This window comes from Salvelinus fontinalis, chromosome 32 (genome assembly GCF_029448725.1).
Source record: "Salvelinus fontinalis isolate EN_2023a chromosome 32, ASM2944872v1, whole genome shotgun sequence".
NCBI lineage: Eukaryota > Metazoa > Chordata > Actinopteri > Salmoniformes > Salmonidae > Salvelinus > Salvelinus fontinalis.
Genome location: NC_074696.1, coordinates 6,333,741 through 6,358,796, shown reverse-complemented (window position 1 = coordinate 6,358,796; position 25,056 = coordinate 6,333,741). Strand labels below are relative to the sequence as shown.

The 25,056-nt window shown below is 44.7% G+C and overlaps 1 protein-coding gene across 1 annotated transcript in view; it reads left to right on the top strand.

The window, feature by feature from the left end:
• dlgap3 (discs, large (Drosophila) homolog-associated protein 3) overlaps nucleotides 1-20,672 on the top strand; it is a 157,071-nt gene extending 136,399 nt beyond the window's left edge. Inside the window, exons 10-13 of the mRNA XM_055893249.1 lie at nucleotides 8,021-8,345; nucleotides 8,876-8,967; nucleotides 10,021-10,167; nucleotides 11,490-20,672. Coding sequence (XP_055749224.1) covers nucleotides 8,021-8,345; nucleotides 8,876-8,967; nucleotides 10,021-10,167; nucleotides 11,490-11,813 — 888 coding nt within the window. The 3' untranslated portion in view covers nucleotides 11,814-20,672. The remainder of the gene's footprint in view (nucleotides 1-8,020; nucleotides 8,346-8,875; nucleotides 8,968-10,020; nucleotides 10,168-11,489) is intronic.
• Nucleotides 20,673-25,056: the final 4,384 nt, after the last annotated feature.

Genomic DNA, 25,056 nt, shown 5'->3' with positions numbered 1-25,056 from the left:
ATACTGTAGTGGTACTGTAAAGACCTACTGTAGCATACTGTATAGACCTACTGTAGTAGTACTGTATAGACCTACTGTAGAATACTGTAGTGGTACAGTATAGACCTACTGTAGCATACTGTAGTGGTACTGTGTAGACCTACTGTAGTGGTACTGTATAGACCTACTGTAGTGGTACTGTATAGACCTACTGTAGTGGTGCTGTATAGACCTACTGTAGTGGTACTGTGTAGACCTACTGTAGCATACTGTAGTGGTACTGTATAGACCTACTGTAGTGGTACTGTATAGACCTACTGTAGTGGTACTGTGTAGACCTACTGTAGCATACTGTAGTGGTACTGTATAGACCTACTGTAGTGGTACTGTATAGACCTACTGTAGTGGTACTGTATAGACCTACTGTAGTGGTACTGTGTAGACCTACTGTAGCATACTGTAGTGTTACTGTATAGACCTACTGTAGTGGTACTGTATAGACCTACTGTAGTGGTACTGTATAGACCTACTGTAGCATACTGTAGTGGTGCTGTATAGACCTACTGTAGTGGTACTGTATAGACCTACTGTAGTGGTGCTGTATAGACCTACTGTAGTGGTACTGTGTAGACCTACTGTAGCATACTGTAGTGGTACTGTATAGACCTACTGTAGTGGTACTGTATAGACCTACTGTAGTGGTACTGTGTAGACCTACTGTAGCATACTGTAGTGGTACTGTATAGACCTACTGTAGTGGTACTGTATAGACCTACTGTAGTGGTACTGTATAGACCTACTGTAGTGGTACTGTGTAGACCTACTGTAGCATACTGTAGTGTTACTGTATAGACCTACTGTAGTGGTACTGTATAGACCTACTGTAGTGGTACTGTATAGACCTACTGTAGCATACTGTAGTGGTACTGTATAGACCTACTGTAGTGGTACTGTATAGACCTACTGTAGTGGTACTGTATAGACCTACTGTAACATACTGTATAGCCCTACTGTATTGGTACTGTATAGACCTACTGTAGTGGTACTGTATAGACATACTGTAGTGGTACTGTATAGACCTACTGTAGCATACTGTAGTGGTACTGTATAGACCTACTGTAGCATACTGTAGTGGTACTGTATAGACCTACTGTAGTGGTACTGTATAGACCTACTGTAGTGGTGCTGTATAGACCTACTGTAGTGGTACTGTGTAGACCTACTGTAGCATACTGTAGTGGTACTGTAAAGATCTACTGTAGTGGTACTGTATAGACCTACTGTAGTGGTACTGTGTAGACCTACTGTAGCACACTGTAGTGGTACTGTATAGACCTACTGTAGTGGTACTGTATAGACATACTGTAGTGGTCCTGTATAGACATACTGTAGTGGTACTGTATAGACCTACTGTAGTGGTACTGTATAGACCTACTGTATCATACTGTATAGACCTACTGTAGTGGTACTGTATAGACCTACTGTAGCATACTGTGTAGACCTACTGTAGCATACTGTAGTGGTACTGTATAGACCTACTGTAGCATACTGTAGTGGTACTGTATAGACCTACTGTAGGATACTGTAGTGGTACTGTATAGACCTACTGTAGCATACTGTAGTGGTACTGTCTAGACCTACTGTAGGATACTGTAGTGGTACTGTATAGACCTACTGTAGGATACTGTAGTGGTACTGTATATACCTACTGTAGGATACTGTAGTGGTACTGTATAGACCTACTGTAGCATACTGTAGTGGTACTGTATAGGCCTACTGTAGCATACTGTAGTGGTACTGTATAGGTCTACTGTAGGATACTGTAGTGGTACTGTATAGATCTACTGTAGCATACTATATAGACCTACTGTAGCATACTGTATAGACATACTGTAGGATACTGTAATGGTACGGTATAGGCCTACTGTAGAATACTGAAGTGGTACTGTATAGACCTACTGTAGGATACTGTAGTGGTACTGTATAGACCTAATGTAGCATACTGTATAGGTCTATTGTAGCATACTGTATAGACATACTGTAGGATACTGTAATGGTACTCTATAGGCCTACTGTAGCATACTGTAGTGGTACTGTATAGATCTACTCTAGCATACTGTAGTGGTACTGTATAGACCTACTGTAGCATACTGTATAGACCTACTGTAGCATACTGTATAGACATACTGTAGCATACTGTAATGTTACTGTATAGGCCTACTGTAGTGGTACTGTATAGTCCTACTGTAGTATACAGTAGTGGTACTGTATAGACCTACTGTAGTATACTGTATAGACCTACTGTAGCATACGGTATAGACATACTGTAGCATACTGTAATGGTACTGTGTAGACCTACTGTAACATACTCTAGTGGTACTGTATAGACCTACTGTAGTGGTGCTGTATAGACCTACTGTAACATACTGTAGTGGTACTATATAGACCTACTGTAGCATACTGTAGTAGTACTGTATAGACCTACTGTAGCATACTGTAGTAGTACTGTATAGACCTACTGTAGTGGTACTGTATAGACCTACTGTAGCATACTGTAGTGGTACTGTATAGACCTACTGTAGCATACTGTAGTAGTACTGTATAGACCTACTGTAGCATACTGTAGTAGTACTGTATAGACCTACTGTAGTGGTACTGTATAGACCTACTGTAGTAGTACTGTATAGACCTACTGTAGCATACTGTATATACCTACTGTAGTGGTACTGTATAGACCTACTGTAGTGGTACTGTATAGACCTACTGTAGTGGTACTGTATAGACCTACTGTAGTGGTACTGTATAGACCTACTGTAGCATACTGTAGTGGTACTGTATAGACCTACTATAACATACTGTAGTGGTACTGTATAGACCTACTGTAGCATACTGTAGTGGTACTGTATAGACCTACTGTAGGATACTGTATAGACCTACTGTAGTAGTACAGTATAGACCTACTGTAGTGGTACTGTATAGACCTACTGTAGGATACTGTATAGAACTACTGTAACATACTGTAGTGGTAAAGTATAGACCTCCTGTAGTGGTACTGTATAGACCTACTGTAGGATACTGTATAGACCTACTGTAGTGGTACTGTATAGACCTACTGCAGCATACTGTAGTGGTACTGTATAGACCTCTGTAGTGGTAAAGTATAGACCTCCTGTAGTGGTACTGTATAGACCTACTGTAGGATACTGTATAGACCTACTGTAGTGGTACAGTATAGACCTACTGTAGTGGTACTGTATAGACCTACTGTAACACACTGTAGTGGTACTGTATAGACCTACTGTAGTGGTGCTGTATAGACCTACTGTAGTGGTACTGTATAGACCTACTGTAGCATACTGTAGTGGTACTGTATAGACCTACTGTAGTGGTGCTGTATAGACCTACTGTAGTTGTACTGTATAGACCTACAGTAGCATACTGTAGTGGGACTGTATAGACCTACTGTAGGATACTGTAGTGGTACTGTATAGACCTACTGTAGGATACTGTAGTGGTACTGTATAGACCTACTGTAGGATACTGTAGTTGTACTGTATAGACCTACTGTAGCATACTGTAGTGGTACTGTATAGACCTACTAGGGTGGTACTGTATAGACCTACTGTAGGATACTGTAGTGGTACTGTATAGACCTACTGTAGCATACTGTAGTGGTACTGTATAGACCTACTGTAGTGGTGCTGTATAGACCTACTGTAGTGGTACTGTATAGACCTACTATAGCATACTGTAGTGGTACTGTATAGACCTACTGTAGTGGTGCTGTATAGACCTACTGTAGCATACTGTATAGACTTACTGTAGCATACTGTAGTGGTACTGTATAGACCTACTGTAGTATACTGTAGTGGTACTGTATAGACCTACTGTAGCATACTGTAGTAGTATTGTATAGACCTACTGTAGCATACTGTATAGACCTACTGCAGCATACTGTAGTGGTGCTGTATAGACCTACTGTAATGGTGCTGTATAGACCTACTGTAGCATACTGTAGTGGTACTGTATAGACCTACTGTAGTGGTGCTGTATAGACCTACTGTAGCATACTGTATAGACCTACTTTAGCATACTGTAGCGGTACTGTATATACCTACTGTAGTATACTGTAGTGGTACTGTATAGACCTACTGTAGCATACTGTAGTAGTATTGTATAGACCTACTGTAGCATACTGTATAGACCTACTTTCGCATACTGTAGTTGTGCTGTATAGACCTACTGTAGTGGTGCTGTATAGAGCTACTGTAGCATACTGTAGTAGTATTGTATAGACCTACTGTAGTAGTACAGTATAGACCTACTGTAGTGGTACTGTATAGACCTACTGTAACACACTGTAGTGGTACTGTAATGGTACTGTATAGACCTACTGTAGCATACTGTAGTGGTACTGTATAGACCTACTGTAGTGGTGCTGTATAGACCTACTGTGGCATACTGTAGTGGTACTGTATAGACCTACTGTAGCATACTGTAGTGGTACTGTATAGACCTACTGTAGAGGTACTGTATAGACCTACTGTAGCATACTGTAGTGGTACTGTATAGACCTACTATAACATACTGTATAGACCTACTATAACATACTGTATAGACCTACTATAACATACTGTATAGACCTACTATAACATACTGTATAGACCTTCTATAGTGGTACTGTATAGACCTACTGTAGTGGTACTGTATAGACCTACTGTAGTGGTACTGTATAGACCTACTGTAGTGGTGCTGTATAGACCTACTGTAGTGGTACTGTATAGACCTACTGTAGTGGTACTGTATAGACCTACTGTAGTATACTGTTGTGGTACTGTATAGACCTACTGTAACATACTGTAGTGGTACTGTAGTGGTACTGTATAGACCTACTGTAGCATACTGTAGTGGTACTGTATAGACCTACTGTAGTGGTACTGTATAGACCTACTGTAGTGGTACTGTATAGACCTACTGTAGCATACTGTAGTGGTACTGTATAGACCTACTGTAGTGGTACTGTATAGACCTACTGTAGTGGTACTGTATAGACCTACTGTAGCATACTGTAGTGGTACTGTATAGACCTACTGTAGTGGTATTGTATAGACCTACTGTAGTGGTACTGTATAGACCTACTGTAGTGGTACTGTATAGACCTACTGTAGCATGCTGTAGTAGTTCTGTATAGACCTACTGTAGTGGTACTGTATAGACCTACTGTATTGGTACTGTATAGACCTACTGTAGCATACTGTATAGACCTACTGTAGCATACTGTAGTGGTATTGTATAGACCTACTGTAGTGGTACTGAATAGACCTACTGTAGTGGTACTGTATAGACCTACTGTAGTGGTACTGTATAGACCTACTGTAGTGGTACTGTACAGACCTACTGTAGCATACTGTATAGGTCTACTATAGCATACTGTATAGGTCTACTGTAGGATACTCTATAGGTCTACTGTAGCATACTGTATGGGTCTACTGTAGGATACTGTAGTCATTTCTTATCTGAAGCTGAATAGTCAAATAGTCAGCAACAAATGTTTACATCAGTAAGAGCAGGGCAGGCCTGGGATACATGATAGCCTATCCGTTGCCTGGGATACATAATAGCCTGTCCGTTGCCTGGGATACATGATAGCCTCTCCGTTGCCTGGGATACATGATAGCCTATCCGTTGCCTGGGATACATGATAGCCTGTCCGTTGCCTGGGATACATGATAGCCTATCCGTTGCCTGGGATACATGATAGCCTATCCGTTGCCTGGGATACATGATAGCCTGTCCGTTGCCTGGGATACATGATAGCCTCTCCGTTGCCTGGGATACATGATAGCCTATCCGTTGCCTGGGATACATGATAGCCTGTCCGTAGCCTGGGATACATGATAGCCTCTCCGTTGCCTGGGATACATGATAGCCTCTCCGTTGCCTGGGATACATGATAGCCTGTCCGTTGCCTGGGATACATGATAGCCTCTCCGTTGCCTGGGATACATGATAGCCTCTCCGTTGCCTGGGATACATGATAGCTTCTCCGTTGCCTGGGATACATGATAGCCTCTCCGTTGCCTGGGATACATGATAGCCTCTCCGTTGCCTGGGATACATGATAGCCTCTCCGTTGCCTGGGATACATGATAGCCTGTCCGTTGCCTGGGATACATGATAGCCTCTCCGTTGCCTGGGATACACGATAGCCTATCCGTTGCCTGGGATACATGATAGCCTATCCGTTGCCTGGGATACATGATAGCCTGTCCGTTGCCTGGGATACATGATAGCCTCTCCGTTGCCTGGGATACATGATAGCCTCTCCGTTGCCTGGGATACATGATAGCCTCTCCGTTGCCTGGGATACATGATAGCCTGTCTGTTGCCTGGGATACATGATAGCCTCTCCGTTGCCTGGGATACATGATAGCCTGTCTGTTGCCTGGGATACATGATAGCCTCTCCGTTGCCTGGGATACATGATAGCCTCTCCGTTGCCTGGGATACATGATAGCCTCTCCGTTGCCTGGGATACATGATAGCCTGTCCGTTGCCTGGGATACATGATAGCCTGTCCGTTGCCTGGGATACATGATAGCCTCTCCGTTGCCTGGGATACATGATAGCCTATCCGTTGCCTGGGATACATGATAGCCTGTCCGTAGCCTGGGATACATGATAGCCTCTCCATTGCCTGGGATACATGATAGCCTCTCCGTTGCCTGGGATACATGATAGCCTGTCCGTTGCCTGGGATACATGATAGCCTCTCCGTTGCCTGGGATACATGATAGCCTCTCCGTTGCCTGGGATACATGATAGCTTCTCCGTTGCCTGGGATACATGATAGCCTCTCCGTTGCCTGGGATACATGATAGCCTCTCCGTTGCCTGGGATACATGATAGCTTCTCCGTTGCCTGGGATACATGATAGCCTGTCCGTTGCCTGGGATACATGATAGCCTCTCCGTTGCCTGGGATACATGATAGCCTATCCGTTGCCTGGGATACATGATAGCCTCGCCGTTGCCTGGGATACATGATAGCCTCTCCGTTGCCTGGGATACATGATAGCCTCTCCGTTGCCTGGGATACATGATAGCCTCTCCGTTGCCTGGGATTCATGAAAGCCTATCCGTTGCCTGGGATACATGATAGCCTCTCCGTTGCCTGGGATACATGATAGCCTATCCGTTGCCTGGGATACATGATAGCCTGTCCGTTGCCTGGGATACATGATAGCCTCTCCGTTGCCTGGGATACATGATAGCCTCTCCGTTGCCTGGGATACATGATAGCCTCTCCGTTGCCTGGGATACATGATAGCCTGTCTGTTGCCTGGGATACATGATAGCCTCTCCGTTGCCTGGGATACATGATAGCCTGTCTGTTGCCTGGGATACATGATAGCCTCTCCGTTGCCTGGGATACATGATAGCCTCTCCGTTGCCTGGGATACATGATAGCCTCTCCGTTGCCTGGGATACATGATAGCCTCTCCGTTGCCTGGGATACATGATAGCCTATCCTAGCAGCGAAGAAGAAAAAACTCAGGAAGGAAAGTACATTTTCTGATAAAAATATATTTCCCCTGTGCTTCTCTGAGCATGCTCTTCCTATAGCCTAGGCCTGTAACGTTTAATAACGGAGATGGATCATCTGATTGAGACCACACTAGGCATATTTGATATTGTGTGCTCAGCAGAGAATCAGGGATGAGGGGCAGCATAGGGCCACACGTCGAGATACTATGATAAAGAAAACATTCTCAAACCCTTAACAATATGAACATTTAATTGATTACAAATGACATGATCCTCCGCTGGATTAAATAAAAAAATATATACTAAACCGTCCCCCCTTTTCCTCCTGGTAAGTGTTGTGTAAATTTCCCATCTCTCCCTAACTTGACTTACTTTGACTTTAAACCCGTTTTTACTCAGGTTCTGTGTTGAATAGTTTTTTTGTTGTTGTTGACCTAAGCCTTATCGTTTAGCCTACCCATTAGCATAACTGGTATTTCTACTCCTTTCTCTAGGTGCACACCCAGGGCCAGTGGGCCTACAGAGAGGACTACGTCCAGGATGGTTATGCTACAGACCACCACCCTCACCAGATACCCCCCCTGCCCCCGCGGGCCCACTCCCCCCTGCCCCTCGCAGCGGACCGAGGTGGCTGGATAGGCACACCCCAGCCTTCACTGGAGGGGGGCCTCCGTAGTCTACCTGATTCTGGTCGTGCCTCGCCCTGTCTGAGAGACGGAGAGTTCTTCTTACGCCTCCTTCAGGCGGAGGTGGAGAGGATGGAGGGATGGTGTCAGAACGTAGAGAGAGAGGCAGAGGAGAACGAGCTGCCGGAGGAGGGTGAGGAATGGGGGAGGAAAGGGGGAGAGAGGGAGGGAGGGAGGGTGGAAGGGGGGTGAGATGTTGGATGAGTGGTGGGGGTTGTCAGAAAGAGGAGGAAGTAGGTTATAGGAAAGATGGACTGGTTTCAGCCTTAGCTCACATTTTTTACATTTTAGTCCTTTAGCAGACGCTCTTATCCAGAGCGACTTACAGTAGAGTGCATACATTATATTACATTTTACATCCTGAGACAAGGATATCCCTACCGGCCAAGCCCTCCTTAACCCCCAACCCGGACGACGCTATGCCAATTGTGCGTCGCCCCACGGACCTCCCGGTTGCGGCCGGCTGCGACAGAGCCTGGGCGCGAACCCAGAGACTCTGGTGGCGCCGCTAGCACTGCGATGCAATGCCCTAGACCACTGCGCCACCCGGGAGGTTTCGCGGGTGGCGCACAAATATCACAAGTTTGACTTTCTACTTTCTGTGTCCTGACTCCCCGTCTTTCTGTCGCCTTACATCCTGTTTCCTGTGTGTTTCCTGTCCAGTTCTGGAGCTGATCCGTAATGCGGTGGGCAGTGCCCAGATGCTCACGTCTCAGAAGGTGCAGCAGTTCTTCCGTCTGTGCCAGCAAAGCGTGGTGAGTGTGTGAGTGTGTGTGTGTGTGCGTGTGTGTGTGTGTGTGTGTGTGCGTGTGCGTGTGCGTGTGCGTGTGCGTGTGTGTGTGTGGTCTCTTCTATCTTTTGTCAAACCAATATGAATGAGTCCTAGCTACAGAATGGGCATATCTACCAATATGAATGAGTCCTAGCTACAGAATGGGCATATCTACCAATATGAATGAGCCGTAGCTATGGGGATAATATATCTACCAATATGAATGAGTCCTAGCTATGGGGATAATGTATCTACCAATATGAATGAGTCGTAGCTATGGGGATAATATATCTACCAATATGAATGAGTCGTAGCTATGGGGATAATATATCTACCAATATGAATGAGTCCTAGCTATGGGGATAATGTATCTACCAATAGGAATGAGTCCTAGCTATGGGGATAATGTATCTACCAATAGGAATGAGTCGTAGCTATGGGGATAATGTATCTACCAATATGAATGAGTCCTAGCTATGGGGATAATGTATCTACCAATATGAATGAGTCTTAGCTATGGGGATAATGTATCTACCAATAGGAATGAGTCCTAGCTATGGGGATAATGTATCTACCAATATGAATGAGTCGTAGCTATGGGGATAATGTATCTACCAATATGAATGAGTCCTAGCTATGGGGATAATGTATCTACCAATAGGAATGAGTCGTAGCTATGGGGATAATGTATCTACCAATATGAATGAGCCCTAGCTATGGGGATAATGTATCTACCAATATGAATGAGTCCTAGCTATGGGGATAATGTATCTACCAATATGAATGAGTCCTAGATATGGAGATAATGTATCTACCAATAGGAATGAGTCGTAGCTATGGGGATAATGTATCTACCAATATGAATGAGCCCTAGCTATGGGGATAATGTATCTACCAATATGAATGAGTCCTAGATATGGAGATAATGTATCTACCAATAGGAATGAGTCGTAGCTATGGGGATATATTCTACAGTTTTCTCGTAATCGGTTCTCATGACCCCACTTATGTATTATTTGCCCCTCCCCCCCTCCAGGACCCGTCCGCGTACCCCCAGCCCACCTCTCAGGACCTGTCCGGGCTCTGGGACCTGCTCCAGCTCAACGTGGAAGACGTCAAGGTCAAGTTCCAGCACCTCCAGAGGCTCAAGGACTCCGGCTGGAGGCTTCCCCCAGACAAGAAAGTGAGAGCTGGGATCCGCTTTGCCCAGTTGCCCCCTGACCCTGGGTCATTCCCCAGAGCCAAGATGGCAGTGTGTCGGAGAGTGGCACAGATGGGTCTGCTGCCCCCAAGCCAGCCCTGGCTGTGAAACTGCACAACATCAAGAGAGGAGAGGCTTTGAGACAAAATGGCTCAAAGCATTGTGCTTTAAAGTTTTGTGTTAGTTCTGAATGCAAAAAAATTAGCTGAGCCCGTCTTAACTAAAATGACTGAGTGCTGTTTCAAAGCTTTATGGCAATACTTTTGATATATTGTTTTGGGAAAGACAGGAAGAACAAAACTCACAGTAACAACTGGCAACTATTAACAAGTGCTAACACTTCCTTCCTCCTTTCCTTCCCTTCGTCCTTCCTCCTTTCCTTCCTCTCTTCTTCCTCCTTCCTTCTTCCTCCTTCCTCCTTCCTCCTTTCCTTCCTCTCTTCTTCCTCCTCCTCCTTCCTCCTTTCCTTCCTCCTTTCCTTCCTCTCTTCTTCCTCCTTCCTCCTTCCTCCTTTCCTTCCTCCTTTCCTTCCTCTCTTCTTCCTCCTCCTCCTTCCTCCTTTCCTTCCTCCTTTCCTTCCTCTCTTCTTCCTCCTTCCTCCTTCCTCCTTTCCTTCCTCCTTTCCTTCCTCCTTTCCTTCCTCTCTTCTTCCTCCTTCCTTCTTCCTCCTTTCCTTCCTCTCTTCTTCCTCCTTCCTCCTTTCCTTCCCTTTCTCCTTCCTCTCTTCTTCCTCGTTCCTCCTTCCTCCTTTCCTTCCTCCTTTCCTTCTTCTCTTCTTCCACATATTGATCCACATTGGTGTCTTTATTTTGGTGGGAATATTCTGACTCCTTTCTGCTATGTCTACTCTCCCTATGTATTGTTTCATGGTTGTCTTTATTATGTTGGTTTGTATTTTACATCACATTATACATCTGTCCACCCCTACAATCTTCTATTTGCACTTTATCCTCCTCTCATGTTCTACCTCAACCCTTCCCTCATTCTCCCACTGACCCTGCTCACCCTTCCATAATGTCCACCACATCCCACTGACTCTGCTCACCCTTCCATAATGTCCACCACATCCCACTGACTCTATCATCCAACATCACCAACCACACAATCCCCCCTCCCTTCATCCCCTCCTCCCGTCATCCCCCCCTCCCTTCATCCCCTCCTCCCGTCATCCCCCCCTCACCTCATCCCCTCCTCCCGTCATCCCCCCATCCCCTCATCCCCTCCTCCCGTCATCCCCCCTCCCCTCCTCCCGTCATCCCCCCCTCCCCCACCCCCCCTTCCCCCATCCCCCTCATCCCCCTCAGGATGACAAGAAGCTTCCTCCCCCACTACCAAAGAAGCCAGCGGGGGGAGTGAGCGGCAGCCTCCGTGCCGACAGCGTCAGCGACCCCCCAGTGGAACGAGGGGTAGGAGGAGGCGGCGGGGGGCTGGTGATGGCCCGTAGCGGGAGTGTGGGACGGGCCGTGCCTGTCCGGGAGAAGTCCTTAGACCTGGGCGACAGACAGAGGACTGAGGCACGCAGGAGACTGCTCCAGACCAAGAGGTCCGCTTCCTTCAGACAGAACTCAGCCACTGAGAGCGCAGACAGCATCGAGATCTACATCCCAGAGGCTCAGACCCGGCTCTGAACATGGAGATACAGCCCTTTATCCCAGTTAACAGAACCGACTCAGACCCGACTCCTGGGACAGCCCAATTATAGAGATAGAGACCCTTATTTGAGAACTATGCCACCCTAGAACAACCACAATGGTTGTAGATTTACATCCCGAGGCTCAGACACTGAACATGGACATATAAGGTGACCCTTATCAGACTTCTATCCGACCCTACAAAAACTTGAGATCTACAGATCTGACTCTGAACACTGGGACCGTCTAAACGTGGCCATATAACCTCCTGTCTGACCACTAGACTACCCTAGATCAACAACACGCCTCCCAAGTCCCATACACTGAACCCCCTCAGTGACGATGTTGACCAGGGGTGTGGCAACTCCAGTCCTCCAGGACATGATTAGTGTCACACTTTTTCTCCATCCCTAGAAAACACAGCTTATTCATCTAAACTGAAGATCATGAATAGGTGATTATTGGAGTCCGGTGTGTTAGCTGGGGCAAAACTGTGACATCAATCAGGCACCCGAGGATTGGAATTGCCCACCCCTGATATAGAGCCATACCAAATGTCCCTTCAGTGCTGACCTGCATCTCTCTGGGTATACTGACTCTCTCTCAAGCTTCCACTGCTGGGGATGCTGGGTCCCATCATCATGCCATTCCAGGACATGGCAAGACAGAAGGAGTGAGCAGGAGGCGACAGTGGCCATTTTGTGGAATCCGGAGCCAAAATGGAGGCCATAGGATCACAGTTGGCTCCACTCGCGTTTCTTCTCATCTTTGTTGTCAGAAATAAAATGGAGAGATGGAGGATTTTGTTTTAATTTGGAGGGGTATAAGAGCTATAAAGATGAAAGAAGTATCGCTCTTGCTAAGTCATTGGAATGTGTAGTCAAGCAGCAGTAGCATGTCTGTGCTTGCCTGTTCACCTAGCGTAGCCTAGCTTGGTTTAGCCTAGACTATCTTAATAAGCCTAGCCTCTATCCTCACAGGAAATACGGGCTTCGCCGGGACAAACCTCAACCGCTCCTGTGGGCTTAGAGCAGATGATATCTCAAAATGGATGCTCGGCTCAACATCACACAAGGTATTCTCAATAACAACAGCATTTGGCTAGTTGGCTACATCCTCTGAAGACTCTGTAATACACAGTCACCCAACCCTTCAACTACGGATGACATTCAACCTACATGCCTCCTACACAAGACCCAGGTCTACACTCATTCGTCGAAGACTATATTCTCTCTCCCAACTCTTTCCTCTTGGCCCGAGCATCCGTCCCTCTATCCCAGCTGTCTGGGGTAGCAGTATACTAAACTGTTTGAAGAAGTGTGTGTGTTTTCTTTTTGTACATAGTGCGCACGATGCTGTTTGCCCAGAGGGAAGCTTTTGTAAGTGTTTCACGGCATACTTAACAGCCGGAGAACATCACAAACAAACAAAAAACCTGAAGCTGTTTGCTTTTTAGATATTCCTTCTGAATTGTAAGGGTTTGGCGGTGATGGTATGATTTCTTCTGTTGAGCTGAGTTGAGGTGCGTTTTGAAGCATATTGAGATCTCACAAAGGGACCCTTTTTGTCTGCGAGACATTGGCACCCCCTGGTGGCCAAATGAGGATTCACCGAATCACTTTGTCAGAAAGGGGGGGGGGGGGGGGGGATGGGGGTGTAGGCCCCCCTAAAATTGGAGACTATGTAGACAAAAGGTCAATATACTTTTAGATGTCTTCATTTACTTTCCAACATAAACTTGGACAAGTAATCAACGTTTGACTAAAATGCTTTTTCAAGATTTTAAGACCGGATCACCAAACAAAAATGGCCTGTGAATCCGAGCACTGCCAAGGGCCCCAGACGATCTGCCTGTCTGCCTCCTCGTCCCTCTATGTAACTCCAGCCCAAGGTTCTCTTCAGGGGGTGGAGAAGACAATCCCCCAATTTCACACCCCTCTGACTGAGAGAAGGATGATCGCTTTGTTAAGTCTCTCCTCTCTCTCTCTCTCTCTCTCTCTCTCTCTCTCTCTCTCTCTCTCTCTCTCTCTCTCTCTCTCTCTCTCTCTCTCTCAGAAGCCTTGTCATGTGTAGCCTTTACAGTGAAATCCACTCTAATGTAACTAAAGACTCTTCTAAAACATAATTCACTGTTTCTCCTCTTTTCCTCTGGAATGAGGGAACATGGTAACGAGGGAGGAAACCGGGTACAGTAGGCTGCATGCTCTATGGGTCACGGGGTCAATCAGTCTCCAATAACAAAGGAATTATGGGTCACGGGGTCAATCTGTCTTCAGTAACAAAGGAATTATGGGTCACGTGGTCAATCTGTCTCCAATAACAAAGGAATTATGGGTCATGTGGTCAATCTGTCTCCAATAACAAAGGAATTATGGGTCACGGGGTCAATCTGTCTTCAGTAACAAAGGAATTATGGGTCACGGGGTCAATCTGTCTTCAGTAACAAAGGAATTATGGGTCACGGGGTCAATCTGTCTTCAGTAACAAAGGAATTATGGGTCTGGTGGTCAATCTGTCTCCAATAACAAAGGAATTATGGGTCTGGTGGTCAATCTGTCTTCAGTAAAAAAGGAATTATGGGTCACGGGGTTAATCTGTCTTCAGTAACAAAGGAATTATGGGTCACGTGGTCAATCTGCCTCCAGTAACAAAGGAATTATTGAGGAGTTTGTTGCCCAGGAAAATATTTGAGTGGCTCTGAATACTGTCGATTCGAAAAACAATTAACATTTAAGTGACAGAAACAAAAATATATGATGACGTGCGTTTGCACTCTGAACTATGAGTGACATTTTGTGACGAACGAGGGTTGCGTTTTGCAGTGTGCGTGTGGTGACTTGTGTTTTTGAGCGATATTCTTGAGGCCCAATGGTGAAGTGATTCTGTTAGCACAACCTGCCTTTCCTTTTTATATCATCAGAAAATGGAATGAACTATACATTATATATTTTAATGGGAGATGTATATTTTCTAACGTTATTTACCTATATTTCTAGATTAGTAAAGAAAATACACATAGAAGATGTTGAATACAGTATTATAAACTATAGCATTGTGTAATATTAAGGCTTTGTACAATTTGCAGAAGTAGTTTTTCAAATGTGATGAATTAATATGTAGGATTGGTATGGTCCAATTCACAGGGTATAAATGGCATCTCTTTCTCTCTCTCTCTCTTTCTCTCCCTCTTTTTCTCTCTCTCCCTCTCCCTCCCCTCTCTCTCTCTCTCTCTCTCCCTCTCTCCCTCTCTCTCTCCAACTCCATGTGCCTAACCAGCTAGATGTGGGTTTTTTCTTGTAACATGCTAAATGTTTATACACATATGTAAATATTCTGGAGAGAAATATTATAGAACAGTATGTGGTGTAGTTGAGTTGAGGCAGAGGTCTATCTTTCCTTTGGATATCGTCGTGGTCCTTGCATGCTTTTTAGGACACCCAGATCTCTCTGTCTCTCTGTTCCCCGTTAGTTTAACCACAAACTAGACCCATATATATCTCGGGGCCTTTTCCTGTTCACATATCAGTAAATTGAATACTTTTATTTATCCCACTGAATAGCCTGAGTTATAGACTTTGCAGCTTTTAAAAAGCAATGTTCCTGCGTTGACAGAGATCCCCTTTCACAGGAAATGCTGTGTATTTTTGGCTGGATAAAAGCTGCAATGCCTGTAACCCCCAATCACAGATTAAATTCTGCCCGGGTTTCAAACGTCCTCTGTATCCTAACGTATTGCGTTACATCGTTGAAACCTCTCAATACAAACGAGCTCAAAGACAGAGATCATTGCTCCCTCTTTCCACTGTGAACGATTCTCCAAACCTGAAGACATTGTTCCTTAGGATGATCTATCTACGTTCTGCATGAACATTCCACAGGGAGGTTTTCAGTCAGCCTCGTCATCATATTTTACCACCTCGCTTTTATCTCTCTGCTTATTCTTGGTCTGTTTAAACCTGTTTTCTGCTGATGGGTGGGACTGCTATAGACTGTGTCAACTCCTCTACTGTTAGTGTGATAGACGGTGTAGACTAACTCTACTGTTAATCAAAACAAAGTTTATTTGTCACTTGTGCCGAATACAACAGGTGTACAACCTTACAGTGAAATACTTACTTACAGGCTCTAACCAACAGTGCAATTTTTAAGTATAAAAGTGTGCGATAGACTGTTAGTGTGATAGACTATTTTAACAATGGGCCTGGGTTCAACCAGGCTGAGACTCACTCTTTTAACAATGGGCCTGGGTTCAACCAGACTGAGACTCACTCTTTTAACAATGGGCCTGGGTTCAACCAGGCTGAGACTCACTCTTTAACAATGTGCCTGGGTTCAACCAGGCTGAGACTCACTCTTTAACAATGGGCCTGGGTGAGACTCACTCTTTTAACAATGGGCCTGGGTTCAACCAGGCTGAGACTCACTCTTTAACAATGGGCCTGGGTCTTACCTCCAGGTTCACACTGGGTCAATAGCCAACTCTGGACACAGCACCAGGACAAAAAAGTGGCCAATCCCCCCCCCCCCCCCCCACCACCTACAAATGTGCAAACATCTTTCAGACGGACGATCAAACTACAAGTACCTCAATTTCTAGCAGTATCTCGAACCCTGACCCTGGTCACATGTCTTCAGGGGTTAACTGGAAATACAACGATGGAGTCCCCCTGGAATCTAAAACCAGAACGTTTTTCAACCAGGAGTTTCGAATAACTTGTTCCCACTCTCCACGATAAGAAGGGAGATGACCTAACTGTTCTGTTCCTACCTGTTGAGTTGAACCCTCGACCGGGTCTACCTGGTGTACCTGATCACAGAGGTACAAACCCCTACAATCACAAACAGACAGATGGCACAGCAGCCACGGGAGGAGGTTATTGTGTCCTAGTAGCTGCTGCGTATGTGAGTGCGTGAGTGCGTGTAACCACACTGTGACGTCCACCTCTAGCAGGCTCAATTACAAACTCCCTCAGAACCGTCAAGGCAAGGGTCAGAGAATACTGAGCAAAACCCTGCTTACCACTTCCACACTTACTACATGTAAATATCTCTCCAAATTACTCTCATTAATCTTGTTATTACAATGACTATTATTATTATTATTATTATTATTATTGTTGCTACCTTACTATGGATTATTACGATCACTGTCAATATTATCACGTGTTTGTTACCTCGATTATAGCTGTGGTAGGGGTGGGGTAACAATATTCTGTATTCAAGGGCGAGTTTGTAAAGTGAAGTCAAAATAAATCTGTCTTTCTAGAAGATTCTCTAATTCCTGCTACTGTAGATGAGCAACAGATTTGAATGAAAATGATAGGACAGATTTTGGAACAAAAGTTTCTCATTCTCCATTAGGTCTCTCCTCCAGTAGTTGTTTGAGAGATTACTAAATGCACGGAAGGATAACTGGATATGAAGAAGAACAAACAGACGGACGGATGGACAGAATGGATCCAGACAGAGGGCTCTTGTTGAAGACCAACAGAGCTCTTCCAAACCCTTAGCAACACCCTTACCCAAACACCTAGCAACACCCTTAACCAAACACTTAGCAACACCCTTAACCAAACACCTAGCAACACCCTTAACCAAACACCTAGCAACACCCTTAACCAAACACCTAGCAACACCCTTAACCAAACACCTAGCAACACCCTTAACCAAACACCTAGCAACACCCTTAACCAAACACCTAGCAACACCCTTAACCAAACACCTAGCAACACCCTTAACCAAACACCTAGCAACACCCTTACCCAAACACCTAGCAACACCCTTAACCAAACACCTAGCAACACCCTCCTTCCATTTTCCTTTCTCTCTCACTTCTTCTCACAGACAGACAGACATCGTGGTTCCTCAATGGACAGGTTTCTACAGAAAGTATTTATTTTCTTTGACTCATTTTATCGCTGTTTTAAATTTGTTGTTTTTATACACTTGTTGTTTGATGCAGTGCCATTGTACAATATTCTACACTGAGCTGAAATCAATGTCTCTTTTATTTTCATTTGAAATAAATGATGTTGATGGAGATGTTGATCTGTGGACTGACTGACTGGAGCAAATAGCAATAGTGACCACCACATAGAAAAAGAACACGCCCATTTGTTCATGCCACCAATTGGAAGAGAGTCAACAAGATGGGGGTGGGGCCAAATATGTGCCAACCAACCAATGGGGCAAGAGTGTTGCACACTGTGACTGTAGCTGTTTTACTGTGTTGTGGTTTTACATGTTTAGTTTTTATGCACTCTTTACTCTATATATATAGAGAGAGAGAGTACAGTGCATTTGTAAAGTATTCAGACCCTTTTACGTTTTCCACATTTTGTTACGTTACAGCCCTATTCTAAAATGTATTTTAAAAAAATACCTCATCAATCTACACACAAATAACAAAGCAAAAAAATGATTTTAATTTTCGCCTTTTTTTATTTTTTATGAACTGAAATATCACAGTTACATAAGTATTCAGACTCTTTACTCAGTACTTTGTTGAAGCACCTTTTTGATGTGATTACAGCCTTGAGTCTTCTTGGGTATGATGCTACAAGCTTGGCACACCTGTATTTGGGGAGTTCCTCCCATTCTTCTCTGCAGATCCTCTCAAGCTCTGTCAGGTTGGATGTCAGGACAGATACTATCAGGTCTCTCCAGAGATGTTCAATAGGGTTCAAATCCTGGCCTCTGGCTGGGCCACTCAAGAACATTGAGAGACTTGTCCCGAAGCCACTCCTGCACTGTCTTGGCTTAGGGTTGTTGTCCTGTTGGAAGGTGAACCTTCATATCTGTCTGAGGTTCTGAGCGCTCTGTAGCAGGTTTTCATCAAGGATATCTCTGTACATCCTTTCAATACCATTCCTTTCATCTTTCCCTCGATCCTGACTAGTCTCCCAGTCCTTGTTGCTGAAAAACAATCACAACAGCATGCGCTACCACCACCATGCTTTACCGTAGGGATGGTATTGGACAGGTGATAAGGGGTGCCTGGTTTCCTCCAGACATGACGCTGGAATTCAGGCCAAAGATAATCTTTTTTTCTCCTGGTCTGAGATCTTGTTTCTCCTGGTCTGAGATCTTGTTTCTCCTGGTCTGAGATCTTGTTTCTCCTGGTCTGAGATCTTGTTTCTCATGGTCTGAGATCTTGTTTCTCCTGGTCTGAGATCTTGTTTCTCCTGGTCTGAGATCTTGTTTCTCATGGTCTGAGATCTTGTTTCTCCTGGTCTGAGATCTTGTTTCTCATGGTCTGAGATCTTGTTTCTCCTGGTCTGAGATCTTGTTTCTCATGGTCTGAGATCTTGTTTCTCCTGGTCTGAGATCTTGTTTCTCCTGGTCTGAGATCTTGTTTCTCCTGGTCTGAGATCTTGTTTCTCCTGGTCTGAGATCTTGTTTCTCCTGGTCTGTGATCTTGTTTCTCATGGTCTGAGATCTTGTTTCTCCTGGTCTGAGATCTTGTTTCTCATGGTCTGAGATCTTGTTTCTCCTGGTCTGAGATCTTGTTTCTCATGGTCTGAGATCTTGTTTCTCCTGGTCTGACATTCCTTTAGGTGCCTTTTGGCAAACTCCAAGCGGGCTGTCATGGACCTTTTACTGAAGAGTGGCTTCCGTCTGGCCACTCTGCCATAAAGACCTGATTGGTGGAGTGCTGCAGAGATGGTTGTCCTTCTGGAAGGTTCTCCCATCTCCACAGAGGAACTCTGGAACTCTGTCAGAGTGATCATTGGGTTCTTGGTCAACTCCCTGACCAAGGCCCTTCTCCCCCGATTGCTCAGTTTGGCCGGGGGAGAAGTTGAACCAACAAGTTGAACCAACAAGCTCTAGGAAGAGTTTTGTTGGTTCAAAACGTCTTCCATTTAAGAATGATGGAGGCCACTGTGTTCTTGGAGACCTTCAATGCTGCAGAAATGTTTTGGTACCCTTCCCCAGATCTGTACCTCGACACAATCCTGTCTCGGACAATTCCTTCGACCTCAATGCTTGGTTTTTGCTCTGACATGCACTGTCATCTGTGGCACATTTATATAGACAGGTGTGTGCCTTTCCAAATCATGTTCAATCAATTGAATTTAACACAGGTGGACTCCAATCAAGTTGTAGAAACATCTCAAGGATGATCAATGGAAACAGGATGCACTTGAGCTAAATTTTGAGTCTCATAGCAAAGGGTCTGAATACTTATGTAAATAAGATATTTCAGTTTTAGATTTGTTTCTAAATTTGGTCTGAATAAGGTAGTTCTTTAATTAAAAAATGTTGTTTGTGTGTAGATTAATGAGGAAAAAATATATATTTCATCAATTTTAGAGTAAGGCTGTAATGTAACAAAATGTGGAAAAAAGTGAAAGGGGTCTGAATACTTTCCGAATGCACCGTATATTGTGAGATAGATGCTACACGTCTAGCTAGCCTAGCGCTAATCCCTGATAGATGTGTAGAGCTACACGTCTAGCTAGCCTAGCGCTGATCCCTGATAGATGTGTAGAGCTACACGTCTAGCTAGCCTAGCGCTAATCCCTGATTGATGTGTAGAGCTACACGTCTAGCTAGCCTAGCGCTGATCCCTGATTGATGTGTAGAGCTACACGTCTAGCTAGCCTAGCGCTGATCCCTGATAGATGTGTAGAGCTACACGGCTAGCTAGCCTAGCGCTGATCCCTGATAGATGTGTAGATGCTACACGTCTAGCTAGCCTAGCTCTGATCACAGAGAGATCACTGTGAAATGGTTTACCCAACACAGAATGTAACACTATCCACGTTATAAACGTTTTCTAACGGGTAATCACTATGATTAATATTAATATGATGATTATTATAAAGCTATTTTTTAGCAAGTGAAATTTAAAAATGACGCGTGTCTGTGTCTTTCTTTTATGTCGACTCACTTGAATTTCTAAAAGCAGCAGTCTACTGAACCAAGAGGGCAATTCCGATCCGAATTAAGAAACGCATAAATGAACGTAATTCCCATTTTATGCATTTTGTTTCTATGTCCATTCTGACCTTGAACTTAAACACGAGAATAGCATGCTATTCTACCGCTATACATTTGGGGTGGAGATCAATGAAATGAAGGTTTAACCCCTATTACAGGTCCATGATTAGTGAGGATCAGGGTAGATTTACAGGACTACTGTTTAACCCCTATTACAGTTCCATGATTAGTGAGGATCAGGGTAGATTTACAGGACTACTGTTGAACCCCTATTACAGCTCCATGATTAGTGAGGATCAGGGTAGATTTACAGGACTACTGTTTAACCCCTATTACAGTTCCATGATTAGTGATTATCAGGGTAGATTTATAGGACTACTGTTTAACCCATATTACAGCTCCTTGATTAGTGAGGATCAGGGTAGATTTACAGGACTACTGTTTAAACCCCTATTACAGCTCCATGATTAGTGAGGATCAGGGTATATTTACAGGACTAGTGTTCAACTCCTATTCTACACTTTTTTCCACCTTCCAGTGGATTGTACTTGAATATGGCAACTTTCAGGATAATCACTGTATTTTCGATTCTTAAATATATTTGGTGTTTAATTTAAAAAAGTCTCCAAACCAGTGATTTATGATTCATATCTACTTTCCTAACCCTACATTTTGCCTAAGTAATTTAAAAGATCTGAGTATTTTAAAATCTATCAGTTGACACTGACACAGAGACGAATATTCATATATTTAGATGGCTTTGTTTCGTTGATCCCTATATTCTAATGAGTCTGTCAACAAAATTATAATTAAAGGTGCACCGTATTTAAAGGGACGGCTTTAAGATAAATGTACTGAAAACCCTATTGAATGAAAACTTCACCAGAAAATCTATTGGCCAACAAATGGGAGGGTTTTCAGAAGTTTGGTTTAATTTATTCACTGCAAGCAAGGTAGACATTACGCACCTGCATCAGGTAAGTCTGAATACCAACTACTGAGAAGTGCGTAGGAAAGGTGTACATTTCCTAAATCTGAATTGGGCCCCAAATGCAGATTAACTTTAAGAACCAGGTGAGGTCTTGTTTTTTTCCCCCAAAGGTCATGACTTCTTCATGACTCTTCTCACTCTAGCCCAGTTTACTCACTCTACCTGGTGCTGACATGGGCCCTTTGTCCTGATCTTGTCTACATTTTTTGATTCTGCCCACATTTCCAGAAATGTGTCTACACATGATATTAAAATGTTTTTCTTGTCCATCCACTGTGTCCGCATGGTGACCAGATTTCCAGGTCCCTCCTTGGTGCAATGTTTACTAATTGTAAAGACACATATTGATGGAATCAGTCACTGGGTGGCACCTGACAAATGATTTTAGAGGGTGTGACGACTTTAAAAGGGTGTGTCTGTCCAGATCCGTTTACACTTGTAAGATATCCAGACACAACGTGTGTCTGACTACCTCAGGATGATCAGATCACAATCAGATCACATTGTGTCTTTTGATTGTTTACACCTGTCTAAAAAAATCTGGGCAACAGTCAGAATGTGGACAAGATCAGGATAGAGGAAGGAAGGACCAGGGATAAACCGAAGGTCAGTGCTCTAGCACGGTTTACATTTTAAAGGCAAATTTCTCGGGTTTTAGTGAGACTGCATTATGGGTAAACGATGTCGGCTGAATCAGACATTCAATGTCAATCATCGCCCTGAACTTCCGCAATATGGATTGAATCAAGTCCCCGTTGTGTTTGGTTGTGTGTTTGTTTGTTTGTACTGTATGTATATCTATTTACACCCTTGTGACTCAAAACGTTCCAGCTCCTACAGTACATGGCACTATGGGAGCTTTATGTAAAGCTATGTAGTTTACCAGTTTTTTAACTTCTGTGTCCTTGTTCTCTATCCTTCTTCTCATTCACTCGCTTTCTCTCCACCTCTATATCCCTCTCTTTTCTCATTCGCTCTGAAGGGAAAACACACACACAGGTTATCAGACACTAGGACTAAGCCCCCATCCATGACATGATTTGACCCAGCCTCATCTACAACAACATCTATATCAAATCAAATCAAATGTATTTATATAGCCCTTACATCAGCTGATATCTCAAAGTGCTGTACAGAAACCCAGCCTAAAACCCCAAACAGCAAGCAATGCAGGTGTAGAAGCAGAGTGGCTAGGAAAAACTCCCTAGAAAGGCCAAAACCTAGGAAGAAACCTAGAGAGGAACCAGGCTATGAGGGGTGGCCAGTCCTCTTCTGGCTGTGCCGGGTGGAGATTATAACAGAACATGGCCAAGATGTTCAAATGTTCATAAATGACCAGCATGGTCAAATAATAATAATCACAGTAGTTGTCGAGGGTGCAACAGGTCAGCACCTCAGGAGTAAATGTCAGTTGGTTTTCATAGCCGATCATTGAGAGTATCTCTACCGCTCCTGCTGTCTCTAGAGAGTTGAAAACAGCAGGTCTGGGACAGGTAGCACGTCCGGTGAACAGGTCAGGGTTCCATAACCGCAGGCAGAACAGTTGAAACTGGAGCAGCAGCACGGCCAGGTGGACTGGGGACATGGTCCTAGGGCTCAGGTCCTCCGAGAGAGAGAAAGAAAGAAACCACCTTAACTCCAATCTCAGGAACACACCTGAATCCATGGCATAACGACATCTCCTCCGCGCTAGGCTGCGAAGCCCCCGCCACCACACCGTTCAAACCCCCAGGAAACTAAAACTCTGTCTTTCTCTCCAACTTTGAAAAAAAAAACAGTGCTTTAGTTTATCAAGAGAGAAAGAGAGAATTAGAGAGAGCATACTTAAATTCACACAGGACACTGGAGAAATACTCCAGATATAACAGCATGACGAGACCAAGCCTCATCTACACCACCAACATAGAAAATACAATTGAAAGAAAAGACCAAGGAAAGAATCAAGAAAATAAGTAAGGATAGAGCCCTCCACACCGTCTCTCAACTCCAAAACACTCCCAGCATGCACAGAGAGAGAGAGATAGGAACACATAGCCAGCAGGTGTCCTCATCAGAACAAGCTTTCACCTGGGGAGTTTACTAATCAGTTTGTCGCACTGTTGGGTTCACATCCAATGATGCCGACTCCTCAGATTAAACATGCTTGTTCAAGAATGGTATTTACAATTATAAAATGTATGCAAGCTTTGATTGTTTAATCAATTCGATTGTTTAATTCCTCAGACAACATACTAAGTAGCTTCAGGCATTATCCTAATTCCTTTAATACATCAAATTTAAGATTCTCCAGCGAAGAAATTAACAAGCTTTTCTTCTCGTCCCTCGTCCCTCTTTCATCATATCTTTAATTAGAAGCAGACAGACACAAATAAAACTACACAGGAACATACTGTACACATCCAGGGTCCAAATGAATCATCCCCCAGATTTAAACAGACAGCAATAATCAATCATTGAGGCTAAAAACATTAAAATCACATCACCTGGAGAGCGATAACAAAGTTAATCAGTCTGACAGCACAGAGTCTGACATAGAAACAAAACGGTCAAAAAGTACAAATCAATAATGTCACCTGAGAGAAGGAGCAGGGGAGAGGGGGAGTGAGGGGGTGCAGGGGAGAGGGGAGAGGGAGGGAGCAGGGAAGAGGGGGAGTGAGAGGGTGCAGGGGAGAGGGAGAGAGGGTGAGTGAGAGCAGTGGAGAGGGGAGAGGGGGAGAGGGTAAGTGAGAGAGAGGGAGCAGGGGAGAGGGAGAGAGAGGGTGCAGGGAAGAGGGAGAGAGGGTGAGTGAGAGGGTGCCGGGGAGAGTGAGAGAGAGGGAGGGAGCAGGGGAGAGGGAGAGAGAGGGAGGGAGCAGGGGAGAGGGGGAGTGAGAGGGTGCAGGGGAGAGGGAGAGAGGGAGCAGGGGAGAGGGGAGAGGGAGGGAACAGGGGAGAGGGGGGAGCGAGGGAGCAGGGGAGAGGGGGAGTGAGAGGGTGCAGGGGAGAGGGAGAGAGGTGAGTGAGAGATAGGGAGCAGTGGAGAGGGGAGAGGGAGAGAGGTGAGTGAGAGGGAGCAGGGGAGAGGGAGCAGGAGAGAGGGAGCAGTGGAGAAGGAGAGAGGGGAGAGGGAGCAGTGGAGAAGGCGAGAGGGAGAGAGGGTGAGGGAGAGAGGGTGAGTGAGAGAGAGGGAGCGAGAGAGAGGGAGCAGGGGAGAGGGAGAGAGGGAGCAGTGGAGAGGGAGGGAGGGAGAGAGGGCGAGTGAGAGAGAGGGAGCAGGGGAAAGGGAGAGAGGGGGAGAGGGAACAGTTGAGAGGGAGAGAGGGAGAG